This window comes from Bactrocera dorsalis, chromosome 4 (genome assembly GCF_023373825.1).
Source record: "Bactrocera dorsalis isolate Fly_Bdor chromosome 4, ASM2337382v1, whole genome shotgun sequence".
Classification (NCBI taxonomy): domain Eukaryota; kingdom Metazoa; phylum Arthropoda; class Insecta; order Diptera; family Tephritidae; genus Bactrocera; species Bactrocera dorsalis.
In genome coordinates, this window is record NC_064306.1 from 30,024,833 (window position 1) to 30,044,645 (window position 19,813).

Here is a 19,813-nt window from a genome sequence, read left to right on the forward strand (position 1 = left end):
ACTCAGACTAACTTAAATATCAACAGATCTGTTGCTTTTTATTTGCTAAGTAGAAAAGCGGGTCAACAACACAGTGCATAATCTATCTGGATTATAATTTTTTTTTTCGTTTCTACAACGTTCTATTAATTTCTTTGCCGACACACGAGATGCTACACACCGGCTAATACACCGACAGAACGGCGGATTAGCAAAAATCAGATAATGCTATCAACACACTACCTTGGCTACAGGGCATACTTATCTGTCATATTTAAATGAATTTCAGATAAGCAAAGCAAACTAAGCGCCTTTCCAAGCAAACCGATTGCCAGCAATTATCACTCAACCGACGTTGAGACCCCAAAAACAGCAACAGCAACAACCAGACGAATAAGGTGCAACGCATTTGTACGAAGATTTGTACTAGAAGCCGCAATAGTTCTCTTGCTCAACGCACAGCAAACAAAAGCTGAGCATCATTTGAGTTAATCTTTGCAACAACGTTAGCCAAATGAACGCTGCAACTCTGGCGAGGGCTTTACCAGCGTTAACTTGACGAGCATGCTCAGTTCAATGCAGTCAGTGGGAGTGCACAGTAACGCCTGGTGGAATTACAAGTGGCATAAGTAAATTATTGGAGTTAAATAAATTGTGGTGAAAAGAGGTGAAGAGGCGCTAGATGCAAACATATATGTGTGCTTAAATATAGCTAAGTTTGGAGGTTATTTGTGGTGGCGCGAAGGACGAGCATACGAACTTAGTTAGCTATTTATAAGCGTCAGTGAACTGCGGCTGCAGGCCTTATAAGCATTTATGCGAGAGATATATTTTAAATATCGAAAAAAGTGTTAAGTAAAGCCTTCAAATTATTAAAGTCAGTGAAACCGCAAGGAAATTAAGTGAAACAGAAACGATTTGCGACAGAAAACGAAGTCACTGAGAAACGTGAGTCTTCATAACCGCCATAACGCTTGCGTCTGGTGAACTCTGGCAAGCAGTGTCAGCGACGCTGTCAACGTGACGAGCAGGTCATAGCCGCAGCAAAGAGGCGGAAGTGATTTGCTGATGCAACAGTGAAATTGAAATTCAAGAAAGAAAAAAAAAATAAAAAAATTTAAATTAAAAATAAAAAGCTTTTTGTGAAAATAAAAAGAAGACAACATTTAGTGGATATAAAAATAAATGAAAAAATAAGCATTTTGTTGAAATAAATGAAATGAGTTAAGGAAAAGTGAATAAATTGCTCTCTTTTACGCCAATTTAAAGTGAAAATTACAAAGTGTAATGAAAAAATACTAAAAGCCTCCGAAAAAAGCGCCGTTAAAAGTTTGTTTTGAATGCAAACTTCCGGTTAATTGCCATTAATTGATTTAGCATCAATAACCAACCTCCGCGCACTCACACACACACAACCAACCAACCGAACGACGCGAAAAAATGCAAAGTTTTTCACGAAAAGTGTAAAAATTCCTTACTTTTGACTACTTATCTTCATTTACTCACTTTTTTGTGTGTGCCTTCGCAGCGTGCCGCCCACGCCAATACATTGTTGTATTAGCACAAATTACGACTTTTCGGCAGCAGGCAGCAGACAGCGGGCGAAAAAAAATTATAAGTTAAATTGAAATAGAAAAAAGCGAGCAAAAAAGAAAAAAGTGAAATATTTGAGTGAAAAAAGTTGCAACAAAAAAGTAAAATCAAACAAAAATCGTAAAAAAGTAGAAGAGGACAGCAGCAAAGCGAACTGAAAAAATGGGTCAGGAGGATCAGGAGGTGCTAATAAGAGGCGGCAAGGCCACTAGCACATCGGCCGAAAGTTTGGATAATGTAAGTAAATACATATACACACACAGAAGTGTAAATATAGACAAGCATACAAATATAACTGTAAGTTGGCCGTAAGGATGCACGAATTACAAATAAATGATGAGGCAAATGAAAGACAGCTGAAGAGACCAGCTAAACAAGGCAGCTGCGACGAATGGACAGACACAGCAATACACAGATAGACAGATAGACAAACAGACAGACAGACAGACAGATAGACAAACAAACAGATAGACAAGGAAACAGACAGACAGATATAGCACAATGAATGTAGACAAACTTTTCTAATGGCAAATGACAAGTTGTTAGGTAAACAAAAAATCAAAAAGGATCCAAAAAAAAAACAACACAAATAAGAAAGTAGAAAAACGAATAGAGACACAGTACGCCAGACAGTAATAGTAACAGTCCAATATGCCGTCGCGTGTTGGACTTGATGAAGGCAAGCGCAATTTGGCATTACAAAACGACAAGACAAAAAGAAATGTAGATAAGTAGAGCAAATGACTGTGAAGACGCTGTTGAGTGTAATAGCGTGGAAATAAATATAAAAATTAAAATAAAAAAGAAAATTACTTACCACTTGTTTAGAGGCGGCGTGTACCTAGAAAAAATAGAAAATTAACGTTTTAATTTATTAATTTTGGGTTTTTCAGCAGAAATTTGCATTGTGGAGTTTAATAAAAGCGGTAGAAAAAGGGAGCAATAGTTTGAAATTTATATTGTATTGCCTCTAAGTAGGCAGGCGCAGAACTTCAGATCAGAAACTACAAATCACATGTTCTCACCTCAGTCCACTGCGCAATGTAAGACACAGCAATACTAAGCAGAATTTTCATTAAGAGGGTATTCTAGTATGGATATATGAATTTCAGGTGATTCTTGAAGCGTACTGAAGTAAAGCATTAAGGGGGTATTCTACTCAAGAAATCAAATTTTGGGCAGTTTTTTGAATTTTATTTACAAAAAAAACCAAAAATATTTTTACCATCCATTTTCATACTCTCGAAACAAAGTTGCTAAGGAGAGTATTATAGTTTTGTTCACATAACGCTTGTTTGTAAGTCCTAAAACTAAAAGAGTCAGATATAAGGTTATATATACCAAAGTGATCAGGGTGACGAGTAGAGTTGAAATCCGGATGTCTGTCTGTCCGTCCGTCCGTGCAAGCTGTAACTTGAGTAAAAATTGAGATATCATGTTGAAACTTGGTACACGTATTTCTTGGCTCCATAAGAAGGTTAAGTTCGAAGACGGGCAAAATCGGCCCTTTGCCACGCCCACAAAATGGCGAAAACCGAAAACCTATAAAGTGTCATAACTAAGCCATAAATAAAGATATTAAAGTGAAATTTGGCGCAAAAAATCGTATTAGGGAGGGGCATATTTGGACGTAATTTTTTTGGAAAAGTGGGCGTGGCCCCGCCCTCTAATAAGTTTTTTGTACATATGTATCTCGGACACTACAGAGTCGTTTCCTTCAGGCATTTCCATATATAGTTCAAAAATGGAAGAAATCGGATAATAACCACGCCCACCTCCCATGCAAAGGTTATGTTGAAAATCACTAAAAGTGCGTTAACCGACTAACAAAAAACGTCAGAAACACTAAATTTTGCGGAAGAAATGGCAGAAGGAAGCTGCATCCAGGCTTTTTTTTTATATTGAAAATGAGCGTGGTGTCGCCCACTTATCAACCAAAAACCATATCTCAGGAACTACTAGACCGATTTCAATGAAATTCGGTATATAATATTTTCTTAACACCCTGATGACATGTACGAAATATGGGTGAAATCGGTTCACAACCACGCCTTCTTCCAATATAACGCTATTTTGAATTCCATCTGATGCCTTCTCTGTATAATATATACATTAGGAACCAATGATGATAGCGGAATAAAACTTTACACAAATACGGTATTTGAGCTGAGGTATCCCTTATAGAAAAATTGTGGTGATCGGACTATAACTTTTCGAGGTCCCTGATATCGAACACGAAGAACTCAGTGCCCAACCTAACCTAACCTAATTTTTCACCGAAAATATCGGTAAATCTCTCAGAATTTAATTCTAATTAATTTTACAGCAAAATAAAAAAATATGTAAATGACGGATAATGAAATCTCGATTATCACTTTATCATACGAGAGTATAAAATGTTCGGTGACACCCGAACTTAGCCCTTCCTTACTTGTTTTATGGTATTTTTATTGATATCTTAAAAATACAGAAAAAAAATTTAGAAAAAAATATTAAAAATTAAATAATTGGAGGGGGGAGAGACAGGTGTAAAAAAATGGCGCCTGGTGGCCTGGTGACATTGATCCTGACTCTCCTGTTGGTCTGAAAAAAAAATCAAAAGAAATTCTTAATCACTAAGGATGCTGTTATAGTCCTTACCTCAGGGAACATGAAAAAAATTTTTTTTGAAAAATGGCGAATGCCTGTAAATAAAAATCCTTTTTTACGCTTTTTTTTGAAATTCCTGCATTTTTTTTTTAATATTAAAAACAAATGATTAAGGATTATATAAAGATAAAGAATCAAGGATTATCTAAAGAAGGTTCACACAAAATTTCAAGTAAATCGGTTGTATAGAACATGAGATAATGCCGGTACTGTGTGGAAACAAGTAGTTTCGAGAAAAACGCGTTTAAAAAAGTGAGTCTACCTACCTACCGGGCTAGGTACTGCGTCACTAAAGTAACTGTAACTCTTAAAATAATTTTAATTTTTAAAAATCCTTTGGAGGATATGTTCTTAAAGGTCTAAACTGTAAAATACGTATATATCTAAGAATAGTTTGAATTTTGAATAATCCTCTCGTAATCATATACATGAATAGTTAAACATTTAATATTAAAAAAAAATCGAGTTTTTATTATTTCTAGACTAGTGGACAAAATGTTTCAATAGGAAAAAAGATATTTGATATTGACGACTAATGTAGGTTAGAAAATTAGTCAGGCTTTGGCCTAAAAATTTATCGAATATTAGAAACGCGAAAAAAATAATAGCTCTTAAGTCCTAACAAAAACAACGCTTTATTATCGGGTGTTCCATCCGAGGTGCTCTACTTTTTTAAGCAAAAACACAGAAACTTTAAATTTAATGGGGAATGTTTATTATCATTCAAAAGAACATTCTTTCACATTTATTTTTTGACGATTGTCTCAACTCTTGAGTCCAATTTTTAATGACTGCTTCGAGCATTTCGACTGATAACTGGCAAATGACACCTGTAATACAATTGCTCTAGGTCTGAGTCGAAGCGGAATAGTCCACATAGACTTTAGACTTGACATATGCTCACAGAAAAAAGTCTAATGGTGATGTCACACAATCTTGTTGGCCAATCACCAAAGTATTCTCTTAATAAATCCATTGATCAATACCATGTGTGGGAAATGACGGTGAGATCACTAGCTTCAATTTCAAGCATCAAATAGTCGGTTATCACGGCGCGATAACGGTCACCATTGACGTTTACGTTCTCACCGGCATCATTTTTGAAGAAATAAGGACCGATGATTCCACCGGCCCACAAACCACACCAAACCGTTATTTTTTCTGGATGAAATATCAGCTCTTGAATCTCTTCAGGTTGCTTTTCGTCATAAATGCCGCAAATTTTGTTTGATTAAGCCAGAAATGGGCCTCATCGATCAACAAAATTTGGCTCAAAAACATCGAATTTTCTTGGAACCTTTCAAAAGCCCATAGAGCGAAGCAATATTGCTTGGGAAGATCGAGCGGCTTCAGTTTTAGCACAAGCTGTATTTTGTATGCTTTCGTTTTAAAATCTTGACGAAAAGTGCGCCAAGACATTCCATACGTCAGTCCGAGTTGCTGCGAATGGCGCCGAATCAACCATCCACGATCCAAACGATTTGTAAACTATTGAAAAAAGGAGCTCTACTTGTGTCACCCGTTGTGACGCAATTACTCACCTGAGAAAATTTTAGTAAAATAAAGTGCTAGAAATAAGTGATGCCAAAACTGATTGTAATCGACCTATGCCTTATAAACATTTCCCTCCCATCATCTATTATTTATAACACACCATTTATCGATTGGTTAAATAGGGTCCAATATCTAACCTAACTTATTTTAGTGAAGTGGGAATCGGTCCCTTAATATAATTAATAGGAGTTTTTCCTATAAAAACTAAGAAATACATATATCTTTCTATACCTAGATAAAACTGCATGAAGTAGTAAGAGTGGGTACATATGGTATATTATGAATAATAACGAATGCTAATTTCATGCGGACAATATGTATAGTAAATTTTTGTAAATACCTTGAAATATTACCTATTCCTATTACTAAGGACTAGGTAATATTTCAAGGTATTTACAAAAATTTCCTCGAAATTACTACAAGATAGTTTCCTGCCGCTACTACAACAACATTACCACGTCTTTATTTCTTAAAACATTACTTTTTTTGGTTCCCCATGAACTTAGCCTGTCTTAGTTCTTCATATTTCTTAAGCTATTTTTAGAATTATGTAATAATATAGTATATGAAGATGCAAAAGCTATCGACATTGATGAGAAATGTGTCAATCGAATTCTTTATTACTTCTCGATCTATTCTATTTATTTATGCATTCTAAAGCAAATATGCATATTACTATCCGTATGTGAACGTATACGTACATATGTATATATTAGGGTGGTTCAAAAAAATATTTTTTTTTTCGTTTGGTACTCGGAAAAATAGATTCCTAGACACTTCTAAGAAAGCCTCTCCAAGCATGAATTCTTAATTGTAACGGGAAGGTCCTCCTTCTTACAGTTTTCTATTTTTTCTTATTATCAGATAGAAAAAGTTATATCTCGCTTCCAACTACTTGAAAAAATATCTTGTTTCTTAGGTTTTGTAGGAAATTGAATGCACTACAAAAAAGGTCTCCACGATTTTTTCGTAAACTCAACCGTTTAAAAGATATTAACGGTTGAAATTTGATTATTTTTGGGAACATTTTTTATTTCTTATGAATTTTATAACTCAATGAAAAAAATCATTCTAAATGATGAAACTCATAGGTTTTTGGAGAGGCTTTCTTAGAGGTGTTATATTTCCGAGTACCAAACGAATTTTTTTTTTTTTGAATCACCCTAGTATATATACATACTATATCAAACAAATAAATATGAGTGCATTTCTTTATAGTTACATAGTAAACACATGTGTACAATAAAGTAACTAACGGTTTTGTGGTTTTATTTCACCGGTATGGGAACAAGCACTTCATGCAGCTACTCGTATCTCCTTAACTGCCCCATTAGAAAATGAATCATAGTTGAACATGCAAAGGTGGTTTCAACGTGGGATTTAGGGATCTGATATTAAATGTGAATATAAATAAATTAGTCATCGTGTATTAGCAAAAGATCAAAAACATGGGTTTTGTGTCACACATAGGTTATGACACCTACCATCGTCAGATCTTATTAATTTGGACAGCTGTTTTCCATCACTTTTAGATCTTGGTGGAACCGCTTTCTCTTTTCCTTACTATTATTCCTACAACTAACCGAAATTGTATTCATACGGTGGTCTTATAAATATTTGCTCCTAGAGTCTGAAAATTTTGTAGCTTACATATTTTACTCAAATTCTTCGTAATTTGGTGCTAAGCTTCGGAAATTTTTCAAAATGTAATTAAAACAATATCATTCTACCTTCAACACTTTTATAAAATTGCTTTGTCATTCCCAAGGGTTTTCACGTTTGAAAGCAATTAGTTCATTATGAAAAAATTGGTCCTTAATGAATTTCAAGCAGAGTTTTCGAAATAATGTTGTGAACTCCATTTAAGACTGAAAATAAATAGTAAGCTTAACGAACTTTAGCAGAAATGTATGTTTAGCTCGAAAATAAGTTCTTTTTAGTTCTCAGTTTCTTGCCGGGTCTTTTCGGACATAAATGTGCTATATATTATGTAAGTAAAATATAGTTGAAATTCCATTCATGCGAATATTTGTTTTGCGGTTACCTTTAGGCGCCGTTGGAAAGCGCTTCCAACTACAGCGCCTCATACTAGTTATATATTATCTTACTCAAACTACTACCTCTAAAGCCAATCGACTAAGTCAAGCGGAAAACGAATAGGAATACGTGGAGATACGAAATACTACACGAAGTTGTTATGCTTAGATGAGCAATTGGCTGATTGTCTCTGTGCTTATATTAAATATTTGCGTCAAATTATTTCAATAACAATATTTTGTATGCTATTAGGATCTGCATTAAAAAATGTAATGATTGAATTTTAAAACATATTGAAAGAAAAACTTATCATTTTTAATATAATTGCTTCTGTATGGAAGAAATGAGACATTTTGAGTGAAATCAGTTGAGATATGTAAAATTATTTTTTAAATGCGGTAATCTGAGGATGAAGTCATGTGTAGAAGTTCACGCAAATGAGGAAAGTTCTCTGATCGCCATTCACTTGGTAGTGGCCAGAAACGATTTTTTTACATATGACTCAAGCAGCTCACGACTTCCGATCTTTGACCAAGTATCCTCTGGGTAGCCTAAGAACATCCGTTTGAAGGCGAGCTAAAGTGAGAAGGCGAAACATCCCCTACATAAGGTTGTGCGCTGGGTTTGGAACCCGCCACGTAAAAAAACACCCCAAATAAGAAGTAATCCAACACAGGATAACTCTTGTCAACAGGTGCTACTTCGGACTGAGTAGGCAATTGAGAAGCAAAGTCCTCTCTCGACGAACAAAAACCAAACTCTATAAGTCACTAATAATTCCCGTCCTACTATATGGTGCAGATGCTTGGACGATGACAACAACTGGTGAGTCGACGTTGCGAGTTTTCGAGAGAAAAGTTCTGTGAAAGATTTAGGGTCCTTTGCGCGTTGACCACGGCGAATATCGCATTCGATGGAACGATGAGCTGTATGTGATATACAACGACATTGACATAGTTCAGCGAATTCCTTCGGGACCTTGGAAATGACCGAGCGAATCATCGAGAATTGGACTCGGGTCGGCCATCTGCGAACTAACCGCGGACAACATTTGAATGAAATAATCTTCAAAAAAAAATAAATGCCAAAAAATGTTCTTTCGAATGATAAAACAAAAAACATTCCCCATTAAATTTGAAGTTTCTGCGTTTTTCTTTAAAAAGGAAAAAGGTTTTTTGTTTTAAAGGAAGGTAGGGAATCTTGAAATAGATCCCCCTTTATACATATAGAAATTTTTGACAGGGAAGCAGAATTCCAAATAGAGAGATAAGGAACTCTCACTGACAAGAATCATTGCTCAGTTATAGCTGCACTGAGAAAATGTAACCAAATTTTATAATGACTTTTACTACGAATGAGGAAACGCAATAGAGAAAAAATAATCTAAATAACCTTTAAATAATATTTTAGGGAAGCGGTTATGAAAGAAGAAGTTATGTAAACGAGATCTATCGATGACACTATTATTATACTTATATGAAATACTAATTCTATAATGTGTCTGCAGGGATTACGAAAGACCAGACCAACTTTTCAGGAATATAAACAAACATCCAAAGAAGAACTATACATTGTTCACATACATACTGATGTATGTATGTATTTAGGAATAATCAGTGAAAAAATATATCCAGATAAATGGCGTGAACAGATATGAAATAGACATATTTGTGTTATTTTATCACGAGTGTTATCACGGTACATACCAATGTGATATCTTTCACGTTTAGTGAAAGTGCAATCATATATATGTATCTACATATCTACGTATGTGTAGTATGTAAATACATATATAAATTATTACGTACTATGTGTTCATATTTGTGTATAAGTATTTGTACATATACGTATGTATGTATGAGCATAAAGCTGAGCATCGGTGTACAAACGATTCTCTCTGAAACTTTAGAAGCACAATTGAAAGTTTATCTGGAGATTTTTATATTTGATTTAGTACGCAGACTAAATAAATAACATTCCCTCTTTATCTAGCATTTATTTATTTTAGACGAGCATGCTCATATGCAGCGTGAGTGACAGCATACTTGTACAAAGATGTACATACATTTAGTTTCTTTTCTAAAGACCAATTTATAATTTTCGAAAAGTCGAGATTTTTTTGGACTAAACTCCACTCCAGGGACAGTATTACATAACTAGAATACGGGGAAAGAAAAATATTTCGGTCCTATCCATTGTAGAGTAAACGATTTTTTTTGTGTAAGACAATGCATTTTTGAAACTTCAATGTGTAAATCGGGCGATAAAGATACTCGAGAACATATCGATCTCAAATTTTGCAAACGTCATTTTCTCCTCAAGAAATTGATCAGCTGTCGGAACCAGCGCTAACGGATCACTTTAGCATATAGCTGCCATGCACACTAAGAGATGAAAAATAAGGAAGGGCTAAGTTCGGGTGCAACATAACGTTTTATACTCTTGCAACTTGCAAGAATCATAGCCAGGAAAATACCTTAAGGTCTACAACGTCAACCACAGGAACTGGATCTAAGCAATTTTATATATAGTCGTACATGTAGTATATACAGTGTCCAAAAAATAAGGTGATTTGATTTGAATTTAAACTGCGCGCATCGAAGGATTTGGAGAATTATTTTTTTTTAGGTTGGTAGTACTGTCAGTCACATTTATGTCAAATTTCATGTCAAAATATTCATTAGTGTTTGAGATACGTGTCGTTTTGTGAGCTGCTAAAAGTGAGTTTTTCGTTTTTTGCGATGTCGAAATTTGTTGAGCAAAGAATTTGCATTAAATTTTGTTTATGGGTTTATCAATTTTCTGCTGCGGATACGTTGAGGATGGTGCAGAAAGCCTTTGGTGATGAGGCTATGTCTAAAAAAAAATGTTTATAAGTGGTATAGTGAGTTCCAAGCCGGATGTGAACGTGTCGAAGACGAAGAGCGTCCAGGGCGACCATCATTTAACAATTAGAGACCTTGCTGATGAAGTTGGCATATCGAAAGACTCAGTCAATACCATTTTGAAGGATGTTTTGGGCCTCAAGCGCGTCAAATCTCGATTGGTACCGAAAACATTGAATTTATTGGAAAAAAATTCGTGATCATTTCGCCAAAAACTCAACCCATATCGTTCCGCAACCACCGTATTCACCTGATCTGGCGCCGTGCGACTTCTGGCGGTTCACCAAGCTCAAAATACCGCTCCGGGGACACCGTTTTTATACGATAGAGGAGATTCAAGCCGCAGCGAAGACGGAACTGAAGGCCATCCCGGAAAGTGACTACAACCAGTGTTTCGAAGATTGGAAAATCCGTAGGCATAAGTGCATTGCATCGGGAGGGGATTACTTTGAAGGGTATGAAATTGATTTGGAAGAATAAATAAAGAATTTTCAAAATAAATACAATGTCACAGTATGGGCTCATATTCTGACCGACAAATTCAGCATTAGGTTTGTTAGAAAAACGAGAATCATTTCATATACTCGTATATATACATATATACTACATATATGTATGTAGTATAAGGAAGTTGGGTTGATATCAACCCGATTATATCTATTAACTATTATCATCCCGCATACTACATCTGGGTTTCATTAAGGTACCTTACACATAATCACCAATCATATGGAGCAAAGTCAGCTGTATGTTCCAAAATCCTGGTAATAGTTATATGGAGGGTCAAGTTTTCGTCTGAATGTATCTATTTTAGACACAAGATACACTGTTATGAGTAAACCATTTTCTGTATTTTCATTGAGATAACTCAAATATTGGCCGATATATGCAGCAAAAGTCACCTGTAAGTTCGAAAATCTTTAAATTAAGTATAAGGGGGCTAAGGGCGTATTGACCCGATTCAACCCATTCATGATACACAGAACTACTATTGTAAGGAAAGGTTTCTGTCTGAATATCAATTGTATATCTCTCACATTGACCTATATTTTCGGTTGAAAGTCAACTATAGTTACTGGGGTCCACATATTAAGCTCTTTTTGAAGATTTCGATCCCTAAAATTTTAAAACTACTCAAATTTTAGATTAAAAATTTGTATGCACGATTTTCAGATATAAAATTAAAAAAAAAATAATATTACAAATTTTAACTGTCAACCACCTTTTTCCCACAACTCTCAAAATTCAAACGGAGTTTTTTAAAAATGTGCCGCTAATTGTCAATTGTGCGCGCATTTTATATGGTTTCACACCACACGCAACCAAAAACCACCAACCATTGACCAATTGGCCATTCATGGAGTGTCAAGCAAATGTACAGTTAAAGCCACCCTCTGACACACAGCGTGCTCAGCTTGCATTCATTCATGAAAGCTGCTAAGCTTTGATGGCAGCGACAAAAATACCGAACAACTCTTTCAAAAAGAGAAAAAAATATATATATTTCAAATAAAAACTAAATAATAGTAAACCACAAACAAAAACTAAATAACGCTGGACTAGAATTAAGGAAAAAATTAAATAAAAATCAAATATCGCTAAAATAACCAACAAAATGGCAGAAAACGCGCATGAGTATATTTTATGAGAACCAAAAAAAAAAAAAAATAAAATAAATATGCAACAAAAAAACAATTACCGGCAGTTGGCCCTAAGCAGTTCAAAATGCCCACAACAACAAATAAAAATAAAACATAGACATATTTTATTTAGAATTACCTAATTTCCCTGAACAAATATACACTTAGCACTGTGTACTTTGCGCATTTGTTGTTATTGTTTTTATAATGTGTTATAAAACCTCAAAGGAATAACACAATTACAATTTCCCGCCAAATATGCGCACACTCTGCCGATTTCCATTACGGCGCTATGCAATTTATTCGTCAGCTTGTGGTCACTTCTGCAGCTTGTTGAAACTTAGATGAAAATTGGCAGTAATAATCATAAAAAGAATAACGAAGAACACCGTTAAACTCGACGGCAACGATGTGAATATGAAGAACCGTATAATTTAAGCAAAACAGCCACAAGCAGGTGTGAGAGCAATTTTATCTTGTGTTTTCCCCCTGGGGCAGATGTTGTGTTGAGACACGCTGTTAGTATATTAAGTAATATAATAGGTATGATCTGGACCTGACGCTGGCCATGAATGCCGAAGAACAAGTCCATGTTAAGTATTATCAGCGAAAAGCCACAAGCAATTGGGGAGTGAGCATAAAAGTTGTGTGCACATTTAGGCAGCCCATGCAATTAATTTGCGCCAGGCAGTGGCAAAGTAAACGGAGACAGGAAAAACTGTTAACTTCGGCTGCACCGTAGCTATAATACCCTTCACAGGAGCGCTTTTTATAGCACAGAAGAGTATAGAAGGATCTTTATCTTGATTTTGATGGGTCAATTTACAAAATGTCGTGAAGATATCTCGGCCAACAAAAAAATTGTCCATACAAAAACTTGATTTTAGTCGGTCAGTTTGTAAGAAAACTTTATGCTATAGTCGTTCGATATTGGCGGTTGCTACAAATTGCTAGCTTCTTGGGAGAAAATTACATATGCAAACTTTCAGTTCGACATCTCCAACACTGAGGGACAAGCCCGACAGACTAAATCGACTCAGATTGATCATTTATACATACATAGTATATGTATATATGTACATACATACATACATACATATGTATATATTTTACAGAGTCTGCAACATTCTTCTAAGTGTTACAAACTGGGTTTAACTTAATACACGCAGTCCAGGGTATAAAAAAAAATAAACGCAATATGCGGCAAGAAAAATTATCAAGTGAAAATTTAATATCCGTTAAATGTTGAAAAAGAAGGAAACATAATGGCGTTAAGTCGACGAAAAGCGAAAAACGCAGACACATCACGTCCCATGTCCGAGTAAGTAAAGGAAAACATCTCAAGACAACATATTAATGTAGTTGTTGTTCTTGTTTTTCTTATTGGCGAGTGAAAATGCTGTGATGGCGGCTTTTATCATTTCACTTGCATAGCTTAAATGAGACATGAAATGCTTCACAAACAAAAAATGTAAATAAAATATTGTATACCAACGTCTGCGGCGGTTTAATTCGTTATTATTGACTGCCTTAAGTTAAACTTTTAGCGGCCGACAGCTGAAAGGATAATGGTATTAAATATCTTCATTTCTGATTGGCACATCAAAACAAAAAAGTTGCTGCACGTTGAATTGGAAATTCAATTAAACAACGGTTGAACACAAGCGTATGCCAACAGCTGTTAACGGATGCTGCATGTAATGCCGGCTGCAGTAATAATCCTCTAAATTAAGTGTTAGGAAAGAAACTTTGACGTTTACCTTTGGCTTTGTTGCAAGTTAAATTGTTTTTTTCCTATTAGAACACGGAAGCACAACAAAAAATATGCTGAAATAAAAGCAGTTGGCGATTATAAATATGCATACAGATGTATACATGCATATGTATGTAAGTTACAGCGTGATGAATGGTAGAATTTTTCCATTCTTGTGCAGCCACGCATATTTGCATTTAGAACCTTCCACATTTATCTTACTACAACAATACGAACGAAACAGTTACTACTCACCAATGCCGCCTCAGAGTCGTACGCAATTTCAATTTGCAATTGCTCCTCGCACTTTTTCCACTACATTTATATTTATTTCCATTCACATACATTTAATTACACTATAAACATTGCACAAATTAACACATTACATTTGTTAACACAATTTTACCGGCTATTAAACGCGCACTTAACTTTTTGGCTTATTTTCATTTTCCACTTGAAATCCAACTGCTGGTATCGTAAGGTTGCCAGCTGATGCTTAAAAAAGCTGAAGTTTGCATACGAAATGTGGGTGATGAAAGCGAAAGTATGGAAAGCGGATATAATGGTATTAAATATCTTCATTTCTGATTGGCACATCAAAACAAAAAAGTTGCTGCACGTTGAATTGGAAATTCAATTAAACAACGGTTGAACACAAGCGTATGCCGACAGCTGTTAACGGATGCTGCATGTAATGCCGGCTGCAGTAATAATCCTCTAAATTAAGTGCTAGAAAAGAAACTTTGACGTTTACCTTTGGCTTTGTTGCAAGTTAAATTGTTTTTTTCTTATTAGAACACGGAAGCACAACAAAAAATATGCTGAAATAAAAGCAGTTGGCGATTATAAATATGCATACAGATATATATGTATATGTATGTAAGTTACAGCGTGAATAATGGTAGAATTTTTCCATTCTTGTGCAGCCACGCATATTTGCAGTTAGAACATTCCACAATTGTCTTACTACTACAACAATACGAACGAAACAGTTACTACTCACCAATGCCGCCTCAAAGTCGTACCCAATTTCAATTTGCAATTGCTCCTCGCACTGTTTCCACTACATTTATATTTATTTCCATTCACATACATTTAATTACACTATAAACATTGCACAAATTAACACATTACATTTGTTAACACAATTTTACCGGCTATTAAACGCGCACTTAACTTTTTGGCTTCTTTTCACTTTCCACTTGAATTCCAACTGCTGGTCTCGTAAGGTTGCCAGCTGATGTTTAAAAAAGCTGAAGTTTGCATACGAAATGTGGGTGATGAAAGCGAAAGTATGGAAAGCGGATATGATCAAATGATTGATGGCAATTTGAAATGTGTAAACATGTGTATGTATGTGTGTAAGGTGGCAGCACTAGCACTACCGTTTGTAGCACGGATGTGGTCAGTTAATGAACGTTTATTGCTATTTACTCTATTTCGGTGTTCTTATTGGAAACTGGAAAGATTTTTGACAAATAAGCAAAATCACGCAGCGGATAATTGACATTTTCGTCAGAGGACAAATTATTTTAAGGAATTCTGGTGAGCTTAAAAATTTAATGAATACAAGCTTTGCTTACAACAAGAATTTGGCAAAGTAAAAAAAAGGGTTGAAATAAAATAAATCAAATACAAGTGTAAACATACAACAGAGGTGTGAAAGGAAATTGTAATGTTAACTTCTGTCTAGGATTCAAGTGTGATTAAGAGATACATCCACTTGTGAAAAAATCTTTTTATTTGTTTTTAAATATTGCGAATAAACACATGTCTGTATAATAGAGAATATTTTCCTGAAATTTCAAATTGTTCCGGCAAATTGTTTTGGATATATGTACATACATATATGTACATATACATATGTAGGTATGAATGTGCTTATAAGAAAGAGTTTAATCGGTTATCAAACCTTTTAAACGCGTTTTTCCAGATATGCTGTTTTCATAGTCGGTGAGCCAATAATCAAAGGAAGACATAGTTTTCCGACGCTCCTCCTGGAGATGGGCTTTTTGATCTAAGGAATTCACAATTTTTGAAAACAAAACAATTAAAGTAACTTAAATTCTGAACAAATACTTATGGATACATTAATACCTTTTCCCCAAAAATTTAAGCACTGAAGTTACATATGTAACTATAATAGCTCTACGCTTGTAAGTGTATTTTCGCCTAGAAATCGTTTATGAAAGACATTTAGAAACCGAAGGGCGTTAAACAAATTCACAACCTTTTGTGGCACAGCTTCAATGAGAAAACCACAAATATGATGAGAATCTTGCAATCTTACTAGCATTTCCTTGAGTATTTCTCTTAAACACACATACATATGTACATCTATTTCAAAAGTAGTATAAGAATGTGTATAAAGAAGCGTTCGAACCACAAACTTTTAACTTTTACGGAACACAGACAGACAGTATTTATACTCCTGCAATGCCTTAACAACTTTATGCTCAAACCAATTAATTTGTGAAACAATCTGTTAATGTTTGTAGCCACTTTAGCCTAAGCCCCTTAGCTAACTTTCAGCCCACCAGCTCGCATGTAGTGAACTTTTAAGATTTGTGCTTGAATAGAATTTTTTATGCCTACTCCAACAGTTTCGAATTGTTTTTTTTTTACATTTTACTTTGAAGTTTTTCGCTGTTAAGCTTACAAATTTGCTTAACCGCCAACAGGCAGCAAGGCAACAACCGAACATGCCCTGGTGTTAGCAGCAAAGAAACTTTTTTTTTGCTACAAATTACAGAATTCTTCGAGAAAAATCCAATTTGCACTTACAGCAGGCGCTGAAGCGGCTTATGCACCATTCGGACCTGCTAATTTATGTTATTACTTTGTTATTCATATATTATGGTGGAAGGAGGATGGAAACTACTTTAAGCTAATTTCGTGAGAAGATAACTCGCTTGCTTGTAGACTCCTTTCGTAAATAAACACAGCTTGAGTTTGGGCTTATTACGTTATTCGCCATAAATAATAATGTTATTTTATAAGTTAAATATTTTGCCTTCATTTTCGTACACCTTATGGCCACTAGAGACATAAATTAGCACATAATTTTAAATTACTTCTAACAACCATTTTTTTTTTTACTTTCTAGAACAATGAGCAGTCCTATGAGCAGTCTTCCATAAATCAGGGGTTTAGTAAAAATTACGGTACACTCTCACCACCATCGCCCACACTCACCGCGGAAAATCTCACCTACTCTTGGTATAATTTGGATGTGTTCGGTGCTGTGCACCAGCCGGGTTCGGGTTGGAAACAACTGCTGAATCGTGTAAAAGGTGTTTTATGCAATGAGCGTCATATTCCTGCGCCGCGCAAACACCTCTTGAAAAACGGTAAATAGCTAATTAAGTAGATTTAATTATTTTACTCGCGTTTTACACTCTTAAACTGCTCAATTTGTTTTCCAGTTTCCGGCGTCGCCTATCCGGGTGAATTGCTAGCGGTCATGGGCAGCTCTGGTGCCGGTAAAACCACACTACTGAATGCGATTGCTTTTCGCTCATCGAAAGGTGTACAAATATCGCCATCCACCGTACGCTTGCTGAACGGTCATCCGATTGATGCCAAGGAAATGCAAGCACGTTGTGCTTATGTTCAACAGGATGATCTTTTCATTGGTTCACTCACCGCACGGGAGCATCTCATCTTCCAGGCAATGGTGCGTATGCCAAGGCATACGACAAAAAAACAAAAGATACAACGTGTGGATCAAGTTATTCAAGATCTTTCGCTCGGAAAATGCCAGAATACTTTGATTGGCGTGCCGGGTCGTGTGAAAGGCTTATCCGGTGGCGAACGTAAACGCTTGGCATTTGCTTCGGAGGCGCTAACGGATCCACCACTATTGATTTGTGATGAACCCACTTCGGGTTTAGACTCATTTATGGCGCACAGCGTCGTACAGGTGTTGAAGAAACTATCGCAGAAAGGCAAAACAGTCATATTGACCATACATCAACCATCTTCTGAGTTATTTGAACTTTTCGATAAAATATTGCTCATGGCTGAAGGTAGAGTCGCCTTTCTGGGTACACCGGGCGAAGCGGTAGACTTTTTTTCATAGTAAGTGACCGTGTTTTACTCAATTCAGCCTAACCTAAGTTTCTCTTAATTTCAAACTTTGCATTTTATTTGTTGATCCTTAGCATCGGCGCTCAGTGTCCGAACAATTACAACCCAGCAGATTTTTACGTACAAGTTTTGGCCGTTGTGCCTGGTCGAGAAGCGGAGTCACGTGACCGTATAGCCAAAATTTGTGATAATTTTGCAGTTGGAAAGTAAGTAGCGCTCGCAAACAAAGCCACACATTTCTATACTTAATGTCTTCCATTACCGAGCAGGGTCTCTCGCGAGATGGAGCAAAATTTTCAAAAAATGGAAAAATCTAACGGCTTGAACAAAGAGGACGAGAATGGATTTACGTATAAAGCTTCATGGTTTATGCAGTTTCGTGCGGTCCTTTGGCGCTCGTGGCTGTCAGTGTTGAAGGAACCGTTATTAGTGAAAGTGCGCCTATTTCAAACGACGGTACGTACATCCATATACCGTTATAGTGGATTAACTGCAACTTGATACAATAATGTCTTTCATTTTAGATGGTTGCTGTTCTCATTGGACTGATCTTTCTGGGACAACAATTAACCCAAGTCGGTGTGATGAACATTAACGGTGCCATTTTCCTATTTTTAACCAATATGACCTTTCAGAATGCCTTCGCCACCATAACTGTAAGCTACATATTGCATATTTATGTCCAACTCAGCATCATATTTTACAGGTTTTTACATCCGAACTGCCTGTATTCATACGTGAGACGCGCAGCCGACTTTATCGCTGTGACACTTACTTCCTGGGGAAAACAATTGCCGAACTGCCACTCTTCTTGATTGTACCGTTACTCTTTACAGCCATTGCTTACCCAATGATTGGTTTGCGTCCTGGTATTGATCATTTCCTAACAGCGCTGGCGCTTGTTACATTGGTTGCCAATGTTTCGACATCGTTTGGCTATTTGATTTCGTGCGCCTGCTCGTCGACATCAATGGCGCTTTCCGTCGGCCCACCTGTTATCATACCATTTCTACTTTTCGGCGGCTTCTTTTTAAACTCCGGCTCGGTGCCGGTGTACTTCAAGTGGCTGTCGTATTTATCATGGTTCCGTTATGCCAATGAAGGATTATTAATCAACCAGTGGGCTGATGTAAAACCTGGCGAAATTACTTGCACTTCATCGAATACCACCTGTCCCAGCTCAGGTGAGGTTATACTGGAGACGTTGAATTTTTCGGCGAGTGACTTACCATTCGACTTTGTTGGATTGGCTTTGCTCATTGTTGGTTTTCGGATATCCGCCTATATAGCATTGAGAGTGCGCGCTCGGCGCAAAGAGTAAGATGAGGTCGAAAGAGACTAGTTTCCAGTTTAGTTTTTTGGTATTAAATATCTAGTTTTGTATGCTTTTTTTTCAAATAATAAATCGATAATTTTGGCAAAACTCGTGTTTTTCTTTCGAGGAAAGGATATTTTCCCAAGAATCAGACGTGTCAAAACTTCATAAAATAACAGATTGCCTCTTGATGTGTCCCATCGAACGCATGCTCAATGACAACTTAATGCTTCCGGTTAAGGAACACGATGTACATCCTTCAATCAGCTTCTGCTAAGACTCTTTGGTAGAAATCATTTTTTCAGTAATAAGTTTGGAG

At 36.0% G+C, this 19,813-nt stretch overlaps 1 protein-coding gene across 1 annotated transcript; it reads left to right on the forward strand.

The window, feature by feature from the left end:
• Positions 1–484: 484 nt before the first annotated feature.
• On the forward strand, positions 485–19,602 carry LOC105224216 (protein white). The gene is made up of 7 exons (XM_011202225.4): positions 485–1,809; positions 17,197–17,440; positions 17,516–18,170; positions 18,254–18,385; positions 18,449–18,635; positions 18,704–18,835; positions 18,886–19,602. Exons 1-7 carry the CDS (start codon positions 1,735–1,737, stop codon positions 19,498–19,500), a joined length of 2,040 nt encoding a protein of 679 aa, XP_011200527.2. The 5' UTR covers positions 485–1,734; the 3' UTR covers positions 19,501–19,602.
• The last annotated feature ends 211 nt before the right edge of the window (positions 19,603–19,813 follow it).